Source organism: Hyperolius riggenbachi, chromosome 10 (genome assembly GCF_040937935.1).
Source record: "Hyperolius riggenbachi isolate aHypRig1 chromosome 10, aHypRig1.pri, whole genome shotgun sequence".
Taxonomy (NCBI): Eukaryota; Metazoa; Chordata; class Amphibia; order Anura; family Hyperoliidae; genus Hyperolius; species Hyperolius riggenbachi.
Genome location: NC_090655.1, coordinates 241,316,058 through 241,331,276, shown reverse-complemented (window position 1 = coordinate 241,331,276; position 15,219 = coordinate 241,316,058). Strand labels below are relative to the sequence as shown.

General features: G+C 39.4%; 1 protein-coding gene across 1 annotated transcript; it reads left to right on the top strand.

Moving 5' to 3' along the window:
• The first annotated feature begins 911 nt into the window (after window positions 1-911).
• Window positions 912-1,899, top strand: LOC137536997 (gastrula zinc finger protein XlCGF7.1-like). Its single transcript, XM_068259157.1, has 2 exons — window positions 912-980; window positions 1,378-1,899. Exons 1-2 carry the CDS (start codon window positions 912-914, stop codon window positions 1,897-1,899), a joined length of 591 nt encoding a protein of 196 aa, XP_068115258.1.
• Window positions 1,900-15,219: the final 13,320 nt, after the last annotated feature.

The following is a 15,219-nucleotide window of genomic DNA, read 5'->3' as shown; positions in this document are numbered from 1 at the left end:
GCTATATACTGTTGTAAAAAATAAATAAATTCCGAGGTGTCTGGGTTGAAAACTGTGCTGTCCCAGATGATGATGATGATGATGAAGAAGAAGAAGAAGAACCAGATGATGAAGAAGAAGAAGAAGAACCAGATGATGATGAAGAAGAAGAAGAACCAGATGATGATGAAGAAGAACCAGATGATGATGAAGAAGAAGAAGAACCAGATGATGATGAAGAAGAAGAACCAGATGATGATGAAGAAGAAGAAACAGATTATGAAGAAGAAGAACCAGATGAAGAAGGAGAACCAGAGGAAGAAGAAGAAGAACCAGATGAAGAAGAAGAAGAACCAGATGAAGAAGAAGAAGAACCAGATGAAGAAGAAGAAGAACCAGATGAAGAAGAAGAAGAACCAGATGAAGAAGAAGAAGAACCAGATGAAGAAGAAGAAGAAGAACCAGATGAAGAAGAAGAAGAACCAGATGAAGAACCAGATGAAGAAGAAGAAGAACCAGATGAAGAAGAAGAAGAACCAGGTGAAGAAGAAGAAGAAGAACCAGGTGAAGAAGAAGAAGAACCAGGTGAAGAAGAAGAACCAGGTGAAGAAGAAGAACCAGATGAAGAAGAAGAAGAACCAGATGAAGAAGAAGAAGAACCAGGTGAAGAAGAAGAAGAACCAGGTGAAGAAGAAGAAGAACCAGGTGAAGAAGAAGAAGAACCAGGTGAAGAAGAAGAAGAACCAGGTGAAGAAGAAGAAGAAGAACCAGGTGAAGAAAAAGAACCAGGTGAAGAAGAAGAACCAGGTGATGATGAAGAAGAAGAAACAGATTATGAAGAAGAAGAACCAGGTGAAGAAAAACCAGGTGAAGAAGAAGAACCAGATGATTGAAGAAGAACCAGATGATTGAAGAAGAAGAACCAGATGATAATGAAGAATAAGAACCAGATGATGATGAAGAAGAACCAGATGATGATGATGGAGAATAAGAAGAACCAGGTGAAGAAGATGAAAAACCAATTGAAGAACTTGAAGAACCAGATGCCAGTGAAGAAGATGATGATGAAGATGATAGTAATGATTGATGACGAGAAAGATGATGGTAAAACAGAAAAAGAAGACGGCGAAGAAAAAGATGGAGAGAACCAAAAGATGGTGAAAAGAATAAACCAGAAATGCAGAAAAAAGTTTTTTCCCTCCCCCCCCTTTTTTTTTTATTACACCTATTTAAATGTGATTTCCCTTTAAAAAAAAAAAAAAAACTCATCCAAAGTGTGTGTGTGTGTGTGTGTGTGTGTGTGTGTGTGTCAGACACATCACACAGGCATCCATCCTTTCTCATGTTCAGACTGCGGGAAAAGTTTTAATCGTAAATTCAAGCTTTCTTACACACCAGACAAGTCACACAGGTGAACAGTCTTTTCTATGTTCAGAGTGTGGGAAAAGTTTTTCTCAGAAAGTCAGTCTGGTTAGTCACAGGAGAAGTCACACAGGTGAGCGCCCATTTTCATGTTCAGAGTGTGGGAAAGATTTCAGTAACAAAGGAAATCTAAGACACCTGAGAATTCACACGGGAGAGCACCCATTTTCATGTTCAGAGTGTGGAATACATTTTAATCAGAAAAATGACTTACTTAGACACCACAGTAATCATACAGGCATCCATCCTTTCTTTTGTTCTGTGTGTGGGAAAGGATTTAGTGATAAATCTTATCTTCTAAGACACCAGAAAACTCACACAGGTGAGCGGCCCTTTACATGCTCAGAGTGTGGGAAATGTTATTCTCGGAAAGCAAAGCTAGTTACCCACTCTCATGTTCAAAGTTTGGGAAAAGTATTGGTACTAAAGCCGAGGACTGGCCAACATGGCCACCTTAGATGTTGTAGGGCTCTGAGCTTCTCTGCCCAGCTTGTGTAACTGTTTCCTACGCACTCAGTGGCAAACTGCAGGAAAGACGGGTAATTATACACTGCATTGGTGGGACGCACTGGATACTTGTCACGCACCACCTGCAGAACCGGCGGCAGCTGTACAGTTCTTGGCAGAGAGTACTCTGGCGGGCCTAAACAGGTGCGCTACCTCCCACAGTGACCTGCTCCATTACCTACCTGTGCCATGTCTCAGAGTAGCAATAAAGGGACCACAGACAAGAAGGAGCGAAGTGTCACCCCAGACGGCACCGTAGCCACTCCAGCCGCTCAACACACAGGCACACGCGGCAAACAACTAAAAGATAAAGATCTGCCAGAGGACTCTGCTTGTCTACCGACCCCCTGACGCTGGCTCAGCTTTTCTCAAGGAAATAGCAGAACTTGTATCTTGCATAACACTGAAACACCCTAGGTGGATAATTCTGGGAGACTTTAACGCATGGGTCGATACACACTCTTCCTAATTTGGAACTAAGCTACTTCTCTCCATGAATGAACTGGGCTTCTCTCAAGCCGTCAACCTCCCTACCCACAAAAAAAGGACACACTTTGGACCTCATTTTCCATTCAGAACTCCTAATATCCAATGTGGAAATTGATCCAGTAGTTTGGTCAGACCACCACACTGTCCACTTTTCCTTTACAGCACCTGCTACAAAACACCAAGTGAAAGAACTAATAAAATATCGATCCTTGAAAGGTTTGACACCCCAACACCTTTAGAACAGCCTCAATCTGGGCGGACTGACAGATCACAACTTAGGCCTTGAATCCATGGTCCTTAAATATAACCACGATGTCTCAGCCGCTTTTGACGCCATAGCTCCCTTAAAGATTAAACGTTCCGCACCATTACATCACGCTCGCTGGTTTGACAACTCTATAAAGGAACTAAAGAAACGGACGCAGACTGGAACGAAGGTGGCGCAAACATCAGTCTCCTGATGACAAACTTTCCCTAATTGCTCACCTGAAAAAATATCAAACGATGATTAACAAAAAGAAGTCCTTATTCCTGTCTCACGAAATTGCAAATGCAGCCAACAGACCTGCCCAACTCTTCCGCACGGTTGACAGTCTCTGCAATCCATCTTGCAGGAAATCCAGCATCAGACCTTCACAGGAACTGTGCGAGAAATTTGCCCACTTCTTCTCAGACAAAGTCTCCTCCATACGATCTGCCATTCAATTCACAGCCCCAGAAACCCATGCAGAGCCATATTACAGGTGCAAAAATAGCCTACCACCATGGTCTGATTTTAAGGTAATTGTAATAAGTAGTTTTGATGTTTTAACCTCTGAACAATCTAAATATACGATGATTGGAGCTTTCCGCATTGCAAGGGCCCTGCCATGTTAGAGGGAATAATTATCTATATTGGATGTGACGCGATTGAGATATCAAAGCTATAGATAAATTATATATGTGATATTGATAAGACTGATTGAAAAGAAATCTTCTATTATCTAGCATAGGCGTACAAGGCTGGGTTGGTAATAGGACAGCCTTCCCCCATAAAGGTAATTGGAGCATGTGTTTCTCATCATTGGGGGCAGGGTGTGCATTCCTCAAGCCATAGTAGTACAATGAAGCTTTTAGAATTCTGGATTTAACTAGTTTGACCATGCGCTTTGGGATAAAGGAACAGTTAACTGAAATAGCTAGATTCAGTAGTCGACCAATAGAGACTACAGCATTATTTGAACAAACCAATCACAGATAGCATTGGGACACATTGTGGGGCCAACCCATTTTAGTTATACCAGGAGTTTTAGGCGGGAGTCAGGCATTCCTGCTTCTTCCAGCCTCATACACACACACACACATTCACTCTCATCTACATACAAGCCAATACAATAAGTTTTTATTCATATACTTACAGATTATTCAGCAATCAATTTGTTCATCTTTTGTAATCATTTATAATGTAACTAAGATTTGTACCTTTATTGATTTATTTTTGAATATTCATGGAAGATCAATAATGTTAAATAAACAACCACATCCTTTTAAATGATTTACTCTGGTCTCTGAAAGACTTTGTGTTCAAGTTACAAATCCCACATTTAACATTTTGGCAAGCCAACCAGTCGTAAATGATTCATGAAAATTAACTCAGCCATAGATCGCAAGCTCGTTTCAAAACGGGGGAACGAGAAAGGAAGCTGGGTATTTCTGAAACTATTTTTTGCGATTGAGCCTGAAGCAAGAGACGAGACCAGACGAGAGAAGATGTTGGTCCTCCATAAGATGTGGGTCATACCAGAAGTCTGTTTGCATAAGGTGACTATGTTTTATTTCCTGTTGAATTGGTTAAAAGTCAGATTGCGTTGTCCGAAGTTGTTAAAGAAATAAAGAATATTTGTTAGTTAGTTAGGGAAATAGTTACTTAGAGGTTGCTAAAATGAACAGCATGCAAAAGGAATGTTCTTCTCATTCCTATGTAAAATGCCTTATTGGTAGCAGACAGGATGCAGACTTCGTTAATGGTATTGTTTATTTAAAGATGCAGATATTTTTGTCTACAAAGCTGCAAGCTAAATTTGGGAAAAAATGGTTTAAATTGAAGCTTTTGATAGTGTAATTGGATCATAGGAGTAGATTTAGCATATTAGCTTCTATAAGTAAAGTAAGGGTTTTGTATTTATGCTAATTGGCCACTTGTGTAAAAGAAAATGTATACACCATGAATAAGTGACAGTTTATATAAAAAGGAAATATATCTGTAATAGTGGTTTATTAGAAGCGCAGTAATCCTGAAAGCCAGGGAAAAATAAAATGTTTCTGGTTACCAAAATGACATTTTCTTTGCAGCAGCATGTCTTTTATTACAGCTAGTCTAGTAGGAGTGTAAACTCATGTGCAGATGTCACATAAAAGTATTTGTATTGCAAGCTATATATGTTATGAAAATTTCATTCAAATTTCAGAGTTGTTGTTCTAGTTTTCCATTTGAGTTGTGATAAAGAGTATAAAATATAGTCATTGGTATAATAATTGATATTAAAAAAAAAAAAAAATATTAATTAATTAAAATGAGCTTGTTATAATGTTGCATAGGAGAATTAATCACCATAGTTTGATGATAGACATATCTGTTCCTGTATTAGTGGATTGATGAGGATATTGTGATAAGGGTCAGCATTCATAAGTAAGATGTGATTGCTTGTGTCCATAGATGACAGATATATATTGCAGCGTTCGATTTACACAAAAGTTGGTAAAATAAGTTTTTTTAAGTTATAGGTTTAGTCAGGAGGATATTCTTAGTGAGTTTATGGTGAAATAAAGAGATTTGGTTTAATTTTGATTAAATAAAGCTGAATTGTTGCAAATAACGATTGCATCAATGGCATAAGAATTTCATCTGTAATATGTAAGGTAAATTTGGTAGGTCATGACTATAGTTATTACATTTAGATGGTTTTGATACTTTACAAGGTATTTTAAAAGACAATATGTGTGTTCAGTCTAATGTGAGTGATGATTGGAAATATGATCAGAATATATGTGCTGAATGCTCAGTCCCATAAGTGATTTGTCATGAATAAGTATATCCTTATACTTATATATGCATTATTTTTGTAAAGATCTGTTTTTCTTTACCGGAGGAGAAATGGGAATTTATAAAAATATAATTGATGAATGGTGACAGGTGGTTTCATATCTTTTCCGGTCAGAGGTGTGAAATCAGTTGTGCCAGTTCAAATTGTTGGTATACAAGGGACTTGGTGTTGGTGGATCAAATATCTGAAATAAAATTGTATACTCTGATCATTGCTGTAGATTATTAATACAGTAATGTATGTACTGATACTTTAGACTGTACACAATATATTCAAATTCAAGGAAATTTAAAAATTAAATGTTTAAAGGACAACAGGTTAAAGCAGAACTCTGATAAAAGTTATTGGTTGTGAATTCTATATGTGTTTATGTGATAATATTTTTTTTTTTATTTCCCTTTTATGATTTGGTGTACACATGTATTCTATCTCCTTAATTATTAAATTTTGTTTCCTGAGAAGTATGTGAAGAGAATCAGAGATGGTGGTGATTTCCTTCCTTTCTGTAAATTGATGAACATTGAGGTACAATATTGATTGGGATATTGGATTTAAAAGTAATTCGAGTATCAGTTATTTATAGGAAAGTGGATTTCATGTTTACTTGAGTTTATTTTGGATACTAGCAATTGGTTACATCAGTTGCAATGTATTTTAGTAAGATGGGGTCATTTTAAATAAAAATTAAAGAAAAGTTTTCAAGTTAAGTTTTAGTGACATAGAAATGTTTCAGCAGAAGCTGTTTGGGAGATGCTTTAAACAGTGGCATCTATGTTAAGCGAGAGTAGGGTTAATTAAGAACAGCTGGAGTCCTGTAATCTGAAGCCATTTGCTGTCATTCAAACTGCATGAGTAAAAATACGTCAGAAGTTGTTATAAATAATGTATTGATCATTTTTGAGATATCATTGTGAAAGAAATGTAAGGGTATCATTTAGTTACTTGTAACTTGCATACACACACAGCAGGTATACTAATAATGACATATACACATGAGATTAGCATGTTATGTAAACGCACACACACACACATATTAACATGCTGTTACACATTTACATAAGAGAATATAACTTTGTTGTCCTCACAAAAAGTTGTGAAGGATGGTTTTTAGATGACATTGTGTTTTTTTTATTTTATTGAGTTTTATCTTAGGTTTGTCTAAGGTTATGTTTATTAGATAAACGAGATTTATTAAAGTTCATGGTTTGTGTCCTCATCAAAGGATTGCAATTTAGACAATGTCATATGAGTTTGTTTGTTCAAAGGGGGAACAAAAAGTTTAAAGTTATTTTCTTGAAATAAGATCATTGATACCATATTTTTTAATTGTAGACGTATTTCTAAAGATTGATTGACGGAAAAAGGTCACATGCAGAGTTGGCGAAAATTACAAGGCTTTCACATGCTAATGAGCCTATTGAGACGAGATTCCATGCTTCCATTGATAAAGGGATGAAAGGAAGTTTACAGCCTAAAGACTTTGAAGAGTTTTTTTCCTCCTTCCTTTTTCACGAACTGAACTGAAAATCTAACCTCTTTACTCACATAATTTGACACACATGTGAAGAAAAAAAAACATTTTCTTTTTTTTGTTTTGATGTCAATGTTCAGTTTATGTTTTGTTTGTTTGTTGGGTTATATGTGATGTTTTCATAAAGTAATGAAAAGTTTAGGAAAAATATTGATAAGAACAGAAAAGGTTTTTAAGGAAAGTTTTTTTTTTATCCAATAGCTTATAGATCCTTTCATTTTTTAAAAAAAATAAGGTAAATTTTTGATTAATGTTTGGAAATTGATATTTTTGATAGAAAGGGGTTTCCATAATATATCTGGTATGCAAAGTTATTTTGAGAGTTTGATCAAAATATTAGAAAAGGAATTTTAGATGGTGCAAAAATCATTGATTAATTAATGGGTTGTATTAAGAAACTTTGAAATCTGATTTAAGGATAATAAGGTTTTGTCAGAAAGCAATAGGCTAATTAGATAGCATAATAATATGTAAATCAGATGATGTTAAGGTATTATTATATACAGTGCATCAGTATCGTGTCCTTAAATGATACATTTTTTGATTTAATATTTTCAATTTTTATTAATAATGGAAACAATATTTGATTAGGATATGTTTGAAAATTCAAACTGCATATATTTTATAGATATTTCCAAACAGTAATACAAACTTTTTAAGGAGGTATGACATAATTGAAGAATACAGGTATACATTAATTCATATTGATTTGGGATGGATAAGTGATATGAATTCCACCAAGATGAATGAATAATATTTTAATGATATTAGTAGTTGTAAGGCAATACATCTGATTATTATGTAACATTATTAGGTAATCCAGTTAATTATGTACATTATTATGATTGTTTTATCAAAAGGGGTTTTATGATCGTTTTAAAATGGAAGAAAAAGTAATGAAATTCAAAGTTTAGATTTGTCATCATGCTTGCATGTTTAGTTTAAGGGTATTAGGTTAATTTTAAGAAGAATCTACCATTTTTGTCAAAGGTAAAATTTCCTATACAACAGGATGTGAAAGGGTTAACACACACTGTTTCAATTACACATGAGAGTACAAAAGTAGTTGCTGTTTAAGTTAAGTTCGGCAAGGCAGAGGTTAAGAGTTTTTTTTCTTAGAGTTCATTCACAAGGGATGTATGAAGAGCATATACATGCAATTAGTTTAAATAAAAGTTATTAATTTGTCTAAAAATTTAGAGGTAGCAAAATTTGAAGGTGATTATTAATGAAAGATGACAGAATATGACTGTTATATTTTAACAAAAATTTTGATAATGATTTAAATATACTAAATGTATTTATAGAAGTGTAAGTAATTTTAATATAAGATTTTACTTCTATAAAAGGGGCAAATGTAATAAGTAGTTTTGATGTTTTAACCTCTGAACAATCTAAATATACGATGATTGGAGCTTTCCGCATGGCAAGGGCCCTGCCATGTTAGAGGGAATAATTATCTATATTGGATGTGACGCGATTGAGATATCAAAGCTATAGATAAATTATATATGTGATATTGATAAGACTGATTGAAAAGAAATCTTCTATTATCTAGCATAGGCGTACAAGGCTGGGTTGGTAATAGGACAGCCTTCCCCCATAAAGGTAATTGGAGCATGTGTTTCTCATCATTGGGGGCAGGGTGTGCATTCCTCAAGCCATAGTAGTACAATGAAGCTTTTAGAATTCTGGATTTAACTAGTTTGACCATGCGCTTTGGGATAAAGGAACAGTTAACTGAAATAGCTAGATTCAGTAGTCGACCAATAGAGACTACAGCATTATTTGAACAAACCAATCACAGATAGCATTGGGACACATTGTGGGGCCAACCCATTTTAGTTATACCAGGAGTTTTAGGCGGGAGTCAGGCATTCCTGCTTCTTCCAGCCTCATACACACACACACACATTCACTCTCATCTACATACAAGCCAATACAATAAGTTTTTATTCATATACTTACAGATTATTCAGCAATCAATTTGTTCATCTTTTGTAATCATTTATAATGTAACTAAGATTTGTACCTTTATTGATTTATTTTTGAATATTCATGGAAGATCAATAATGTTAAATAAACAACCACATCCTTTTAAATGATTTACTCTGGTCTCTGAAAGACTTTGTGTTCAAGTTACAAATCCCACATCCCCTCTCAAACGTTCGCCAGACTACCTGCGATCTGGCCCCTGGCCCCACTAAGTTCATGTTGAAATGCCCTGAACTATTTACACCGGCATTCCACAAAATAGTCAACGGCTCCTTACAAGAAGGGTGGTTTCCCTCTACTCTGAAAGAAGCAATCGTCAGGCCTCTACTCAAGAAACCATTCTTAGACCCAGATGCTCTAAACAGCTACAGACCTGTCTCAAACCTCCCCTTTCTGGGAAAAGTTATTGAAAAGGCTGTCTACCTCCAACTTGAAGCCAGGCTCTCCAGAAACAACATCCTTGACCCTCTTCAATCTGGCTTCAGGAAATATCACAGCTGTGAAACATCCCTCACTCAGATTTGCAATGATCTGCTCATTGCAAGAGACAAGGGTAAATGTTCCATCCTGATTTTGCTCGACCTCTCAGCGGCTTTTGACACAGTCGATCATGAAATCTTGCTCAACAGGCTACAAGAGTAATGTGGCATAGATGGCATTGTTCTCCGGTGGTTCAACTCCTTCCTGGCTGGCAGAACACAAAGGGTAGCCTTAGGGCCCTTCCTCTCCAACCCTGTACCACTAAAATACGGTGTACCTCAGGGCGCAATATTATCCCCTTTACTTTTCACCATATACATGCTGCCACTTGGAGAAATCATACAAAAACATGGCCTGACATATCATTGCTATGCTGATGACACCCAGCTATATTTGTCATTCAAACCTGACGTCACAGACCCTACTCCACAAATAAACGCATGCTAAGCTGAGCTTCAGGAGTGGATGTATAATAATTGGCTAAAAAACTTAATGCTGACAAAACTGAGGTTCTTGTTATCGAGGGCCAGGGCTCAACAGCAAAGCAGCCCCAGTCTCAACCAACACCGCTAAGGATAGGGAGCTCAGACCTGAACAACTCAGACTGTGTGCGCAGCCTGGGAGTACTGATTGATGGGAAACTAAGCTTCAGGAATCAAATCTCAGCTGTTGTGAAACATTCCTTCTTTCACCTAAGGAATATTGCAAGGATTAAACACCTAATTCCTTCAGAGGATCTTCCAACCCTAGTTCATGCCTTCGTCACATCAAGGTTAGACTACTGCAACGTCCTCTACACAGGCCTGCATAAGAAAGACTTACGCCGCCTGCAATTAGTACAGAATGCTGCCGCAAGGCTGTTAACGAGCCAACCCCGCCATTGCCACATAACACCAACCCTGTGCTCACTCCACTGGCTACCGATAAAATGGAGAATTCAGTTTAAGATTGGCTTACTGATATTCAAATCCTTGCACAATCTGGGCCCTGGATACCTGAAGGACTTGTTGCAACTGCATCACACACCCCACAATCTTAGATCAAAAGGACGTAACACCTTGGTCACCCCCAGAGTCCACCTCAAAACCTTTGGAGACAGAGCCCCTACACTTTGGAACTCCCTACCACACCCAATCAGGACAGCTCCATCCCTGGAAGCATTTAAGTCTAAACTTAAAAACCTACCTCTTCAGTCTGGCATTCGTGAACATCTGACTATCTCCTCTGTAACACAACCCAGCCTGCAACCCTGTATTAATCTGAGACACAGCTATGCGCATTGAGTCCTATGGGAGAAAAGCGCTTTACAAATGTTATTGTTATTGTAACATCCATTTCATGCATAGAATGTGGGAAATGCTTTTCTCACAGAGGACAATTAATTTCACATGAAAAAAAAAACACACAGCTGAGCATCTATTTAAATTTGGGAAATCTTTCTGTGCGAAAGGAGACAATGTGCCTGATGCAGGAAACCATGGTAAAATCGCTGTGCTTAGACATCGCATGGCAATATTACCCTTACTGTGTACTGCCAATTATGCTATACGCACGATCCGCAGTACTTGACTACCGTGACTGTTGCTAAGGTAACGCACGCTACTAGCCATAACGCTTGTTAGTAACGCACATTACCATAGCAATGTGAGAATAACTGTCTGCAGCTGCTGACCTTGTCTGATCTGTCACTTTTACAGAGAAGGATAAATGCGTTCATTTTCAGGCCGGAAGCCATGTGGATTCTGGTAGCGGATGTAAGAGGCATGTGACTCACAGGTGGTTTATGGGTAACTGGAAATATGCCAGCTAGGATTTAGTGTATAAATAAAGCTCAGTAGCTCCACAGATGGCTTGCTGCATCCCAGATATCATATCATATGGCTGGGAAGAGAGAAAGGGGATGGTAATGTACAGAAATGATACATTGCTTATGTCATTCTGATGACCAATACTTTATTATGTTTCCTAATATGTTTTGTTTGAATGCTGATTGCAGTATAATCTTGTTATAGTAAACTCTTTAAGGACCCATGGAAAATTGGTTTACTATATCAGAAGTTGTCCTAGAAATGGCCCAGCATGCCCTGGTACATTCTCTGCTGCAAATGTGCAATTCTGTCCTCCCATTGGAGTGCCAGTGCCAGATTTAGGCCAAGGCCATGGCCTAGGGCACCACAGGAGCATGGGCACCAAAGCAGCAGGCTAAACTTATGCAGCTGTAATGCTTGGGGGGTATACTTTCTGAGTCAGCGTCTGTGCTCAAGACTATGTAGCTGGGTAATGGAAGAGGCTACATAGGTGGCCACAGGAGTAATGAACAAGGGAGCAAGATTGCCCAGAGCAACTGCAGCTCTGGGCTTTCGATACCGCCCATCACGCTAGATGCTGTGTGATACAGCACAAGGTCGTATCTAAGTCACTCTGGCAGTCGCAATGAAATACATTGAGTAATGAAAGTCGCATTAATATACAATGGCTGCTTAGTACAACGCCGCACTAATCCTCAGGCTGAATAACAGGACAAACAGACAGACAGACGGAATACTTTGACAATCTAGTCGCTGCTTCAGCGAGGGCAAACATTCACACTGACATAGACAAGACAAACAGGTAGGAGCATAAATAATGGAAACCGCTGCTTCAGTTATGTCCTCAGGAACAAGGCAAGAAGAATAACTACCAGTCACCAGCGTGGTGAAGGCAGTCTCCAATTAGCAGGATAGTGCACTTCACTGACCCGCCGCGGGTGCAGCAAACATCCAGCAGGCATGGAAATACAAAGCATGGCAATACACAATATTTTAACAACATGGACCCAGCAACAACAATTTAGGGAGCTAAACGCTATGTTGGGCGGGGTCTGAAATGGGAGGCAGACTTTTATTTTGCCATCAGCCAATGGATGCAGGCATGCAAATTCCCACACAGCTGAATGGTAATTACTCAATCCTGAGCTGGCTTGATTACAAGCTGCTAGCTGACTGTGAAAAAGGACTCTCCTAACAAATACATGCAATATTATGCAACAACATGCATGTAGGAAATCCAGGGCTATCTGGCTGAAGTTCAAATGCAGCAAGCAATAGGAGGAATCATGACAGCATCCTGAGCTGCTCTGAACTGCAGAGTGATTGCAAATGACAATGAGACTTATTGCAAGCAGATGAGTCAGAACTGCCCGGTTGCAGTTCCACTGCAACCGACAGAACATGTTACAGGAGAGAGCCGAAAAAGCAGCATCTGTAAGCTTGCAAATGCTGCAATGCAGGGAGATCAGGTGAGCGCCTGACCACAGTACTCTGCTGCCAGCAGCCTGTGCAGTGGCCGCCTTGCTCTCTGTGCACGTTTGCATTGTGGCAGGCAGCTATGGACTTGGGCGGCATTGGAGACAGAGGGGAAGAGGAAGCTTCAGCACTGAAGATAACCTGAGAAATGAGTGACACTGATGGCTATCGCAGTGTGAAGGTGAGCTGGCTACCTATACTGAAAGGGGGGTGAGTGGGAAAAGGAGGGATTAAGGGAGTCATCTGGCTACCTATACTGGAGGGAGGGGGGGGGGGGGTTGTCACGGAACAGCCGTGAGAAACGAGAACGCAATCGTTTTATTTCGCCGATTGCCATTTATTGTAGTCGGGCAAGCAATCAGAGACTGCCATTCCTGTTTTTTTTAAAAAGGCAGTTTTTTTCCCCCCTTTACCAGCTGGCAGGAAACCTGGCCCTGTGACTTGCTAATTAAGCCAGAGGTGTAACACTCAGATGTTAATTAACAAACCAGGAGTCTTTTCAGAGCCAAGGAAGCTAACCCCAGCAGGGAGCTATTGAAAACCTGCTTTCATTCCAGACTATCCGGCACCGACCAAGGGCCATCTGAATGCATATGATGTATGGTTTCTTGTTGATTATATGGCAACTGTACATCGCACAGCTATGAAATTCATATAGTCTTATTCGGTAAAATTTGGCCATTGTACTGATATGAAATTCATCGCGATAGTCCATCCGGTTATTGAGGTATGACCCTTCTCAAGAACGGGGTCCGCTGCCCTAGCCATGTCTGATGATTCATCTGTATTTTCCGACAAGTATGAATCTGTTATCCCCCTAAATATGACTTGTATCGTTTGTGAGTTACAGCAGTTTATAAGTTTAAAACCTAAAATCTCTCAGAGGAAATGAACTGTCATTGGTTGGTAACTCAGAGGCGGTCGGCACTGCCACACCCCCAAACCAGCTTCATCAAAAGAATCTGTGAGGGGCTCTCCCCTCAGTCTTCCAAATTCCATCTATATGAGAACGGTCGGCTGCCAGCCAGAGGACACATGGTTGGCGGCCATCTTGCTGAACTTTGAATTTTGCTCTGAAACAAAGAACTTTGCGGAACTTGAAACCATTTTGCTTGGACTTTATGATTCTTCCCACAAAAGGACATCTTTCCATGAAACTAAGTATTTTTTTCCTTTTCTTTTCATACTGCGCTATTAATGTCTCAAAAATTGTTGATTTTAATGATTGTCTGTATATATTAATTATTTATATTGCCCGTGAATAAAAGACTTTATCAAAGTCATTCACTGTTCCGCTACCCTGCTTCTCAGCCGCACAAACTGAACTTCTGGAGAGACGCTACTATTGTATTGTTGTTATCTAGACAGGATACAGCGTGTTTTAACCGTTTTTATTTGCAGGTCGAGAAACAGTCAGTCAGTAGGGTCCACTGGCCCATAACAGTGGTGGTGGCAGATACCCTGAAATAGTGTGTAAAGTTGTAATTACCGTACCTCACAGGCTCCCTTCTGGTCGTGCTGCTGCCCAAATTTCTGTCTGTTTCTGCGCAAATATCGCGACCAAAGCTTGCATGGTCTGTGTGCTGAAACTGATTGGAAGGCAATTTGCGGTCTGACCACTAGGGCTCCTGTGACAGGGGTCATCAGGTTACCTATCCTAGAGGGAAGGGGGGAAGGGGTCATCTGGCTACCTTTACTGAAGGGGGGCGGCAGGTGACAGTGGCCTTGGGCAGTAAAGAGTACAAATCCAGCCCTGACAAGCACTTGCACATTTGGTGGAATACAAGGTTAAGTACCTTAGGGCTGCATAGCCAGGCTGGGGAAATAGCTGGTCCAGTATCCAGGACTCCTTAAAAATTGCAGCTGTCACTGAATAGAGGCAGCCACTCACTTCCTGTGAATGGCTCCAATACCTCTGTGGGCGGGACTTGCAGCATGTGTCCTGCAAAACTTTATGCTCCTACTTGAGTCATTCATGAAGCGTCACTTCAAAATGCAGCCAAAGCAAATGGCTCTAAAACTTCCACGGGCGGAACTTAGCAATCTACTCTCCACTCGCCTTAGTCTTGCAGCGAGTAGGCCCTCTCTGATCTGCAACACAAGTGAAAGTAGCCTGTACTGAGCTCCACACACTACCATAAGCGTAATTGCTGACAAGGTCAAAAGACACCCGGGAGTGCATAAAATCCCATGGTAGGACTGTAACGATACTTTTATCGAGGATTGCAAAGTAGTAATGCTGCATCCTCTTTTGTTTATGTTCACATTATTCCTTATTTTCCTCTGGCTGCTTATTTGTGCAGTACTGTATATCCAGCACTGGCGCCATTCTTCTTGTCTTCCAGATGTTATTAGGCATCAACTCACCTGCAACCAGCCTGAAGAAAGCAGCAGACCGTGGGTTCCACACTGACATATGACGCATGCACTGCCCACTTTTTACTATATC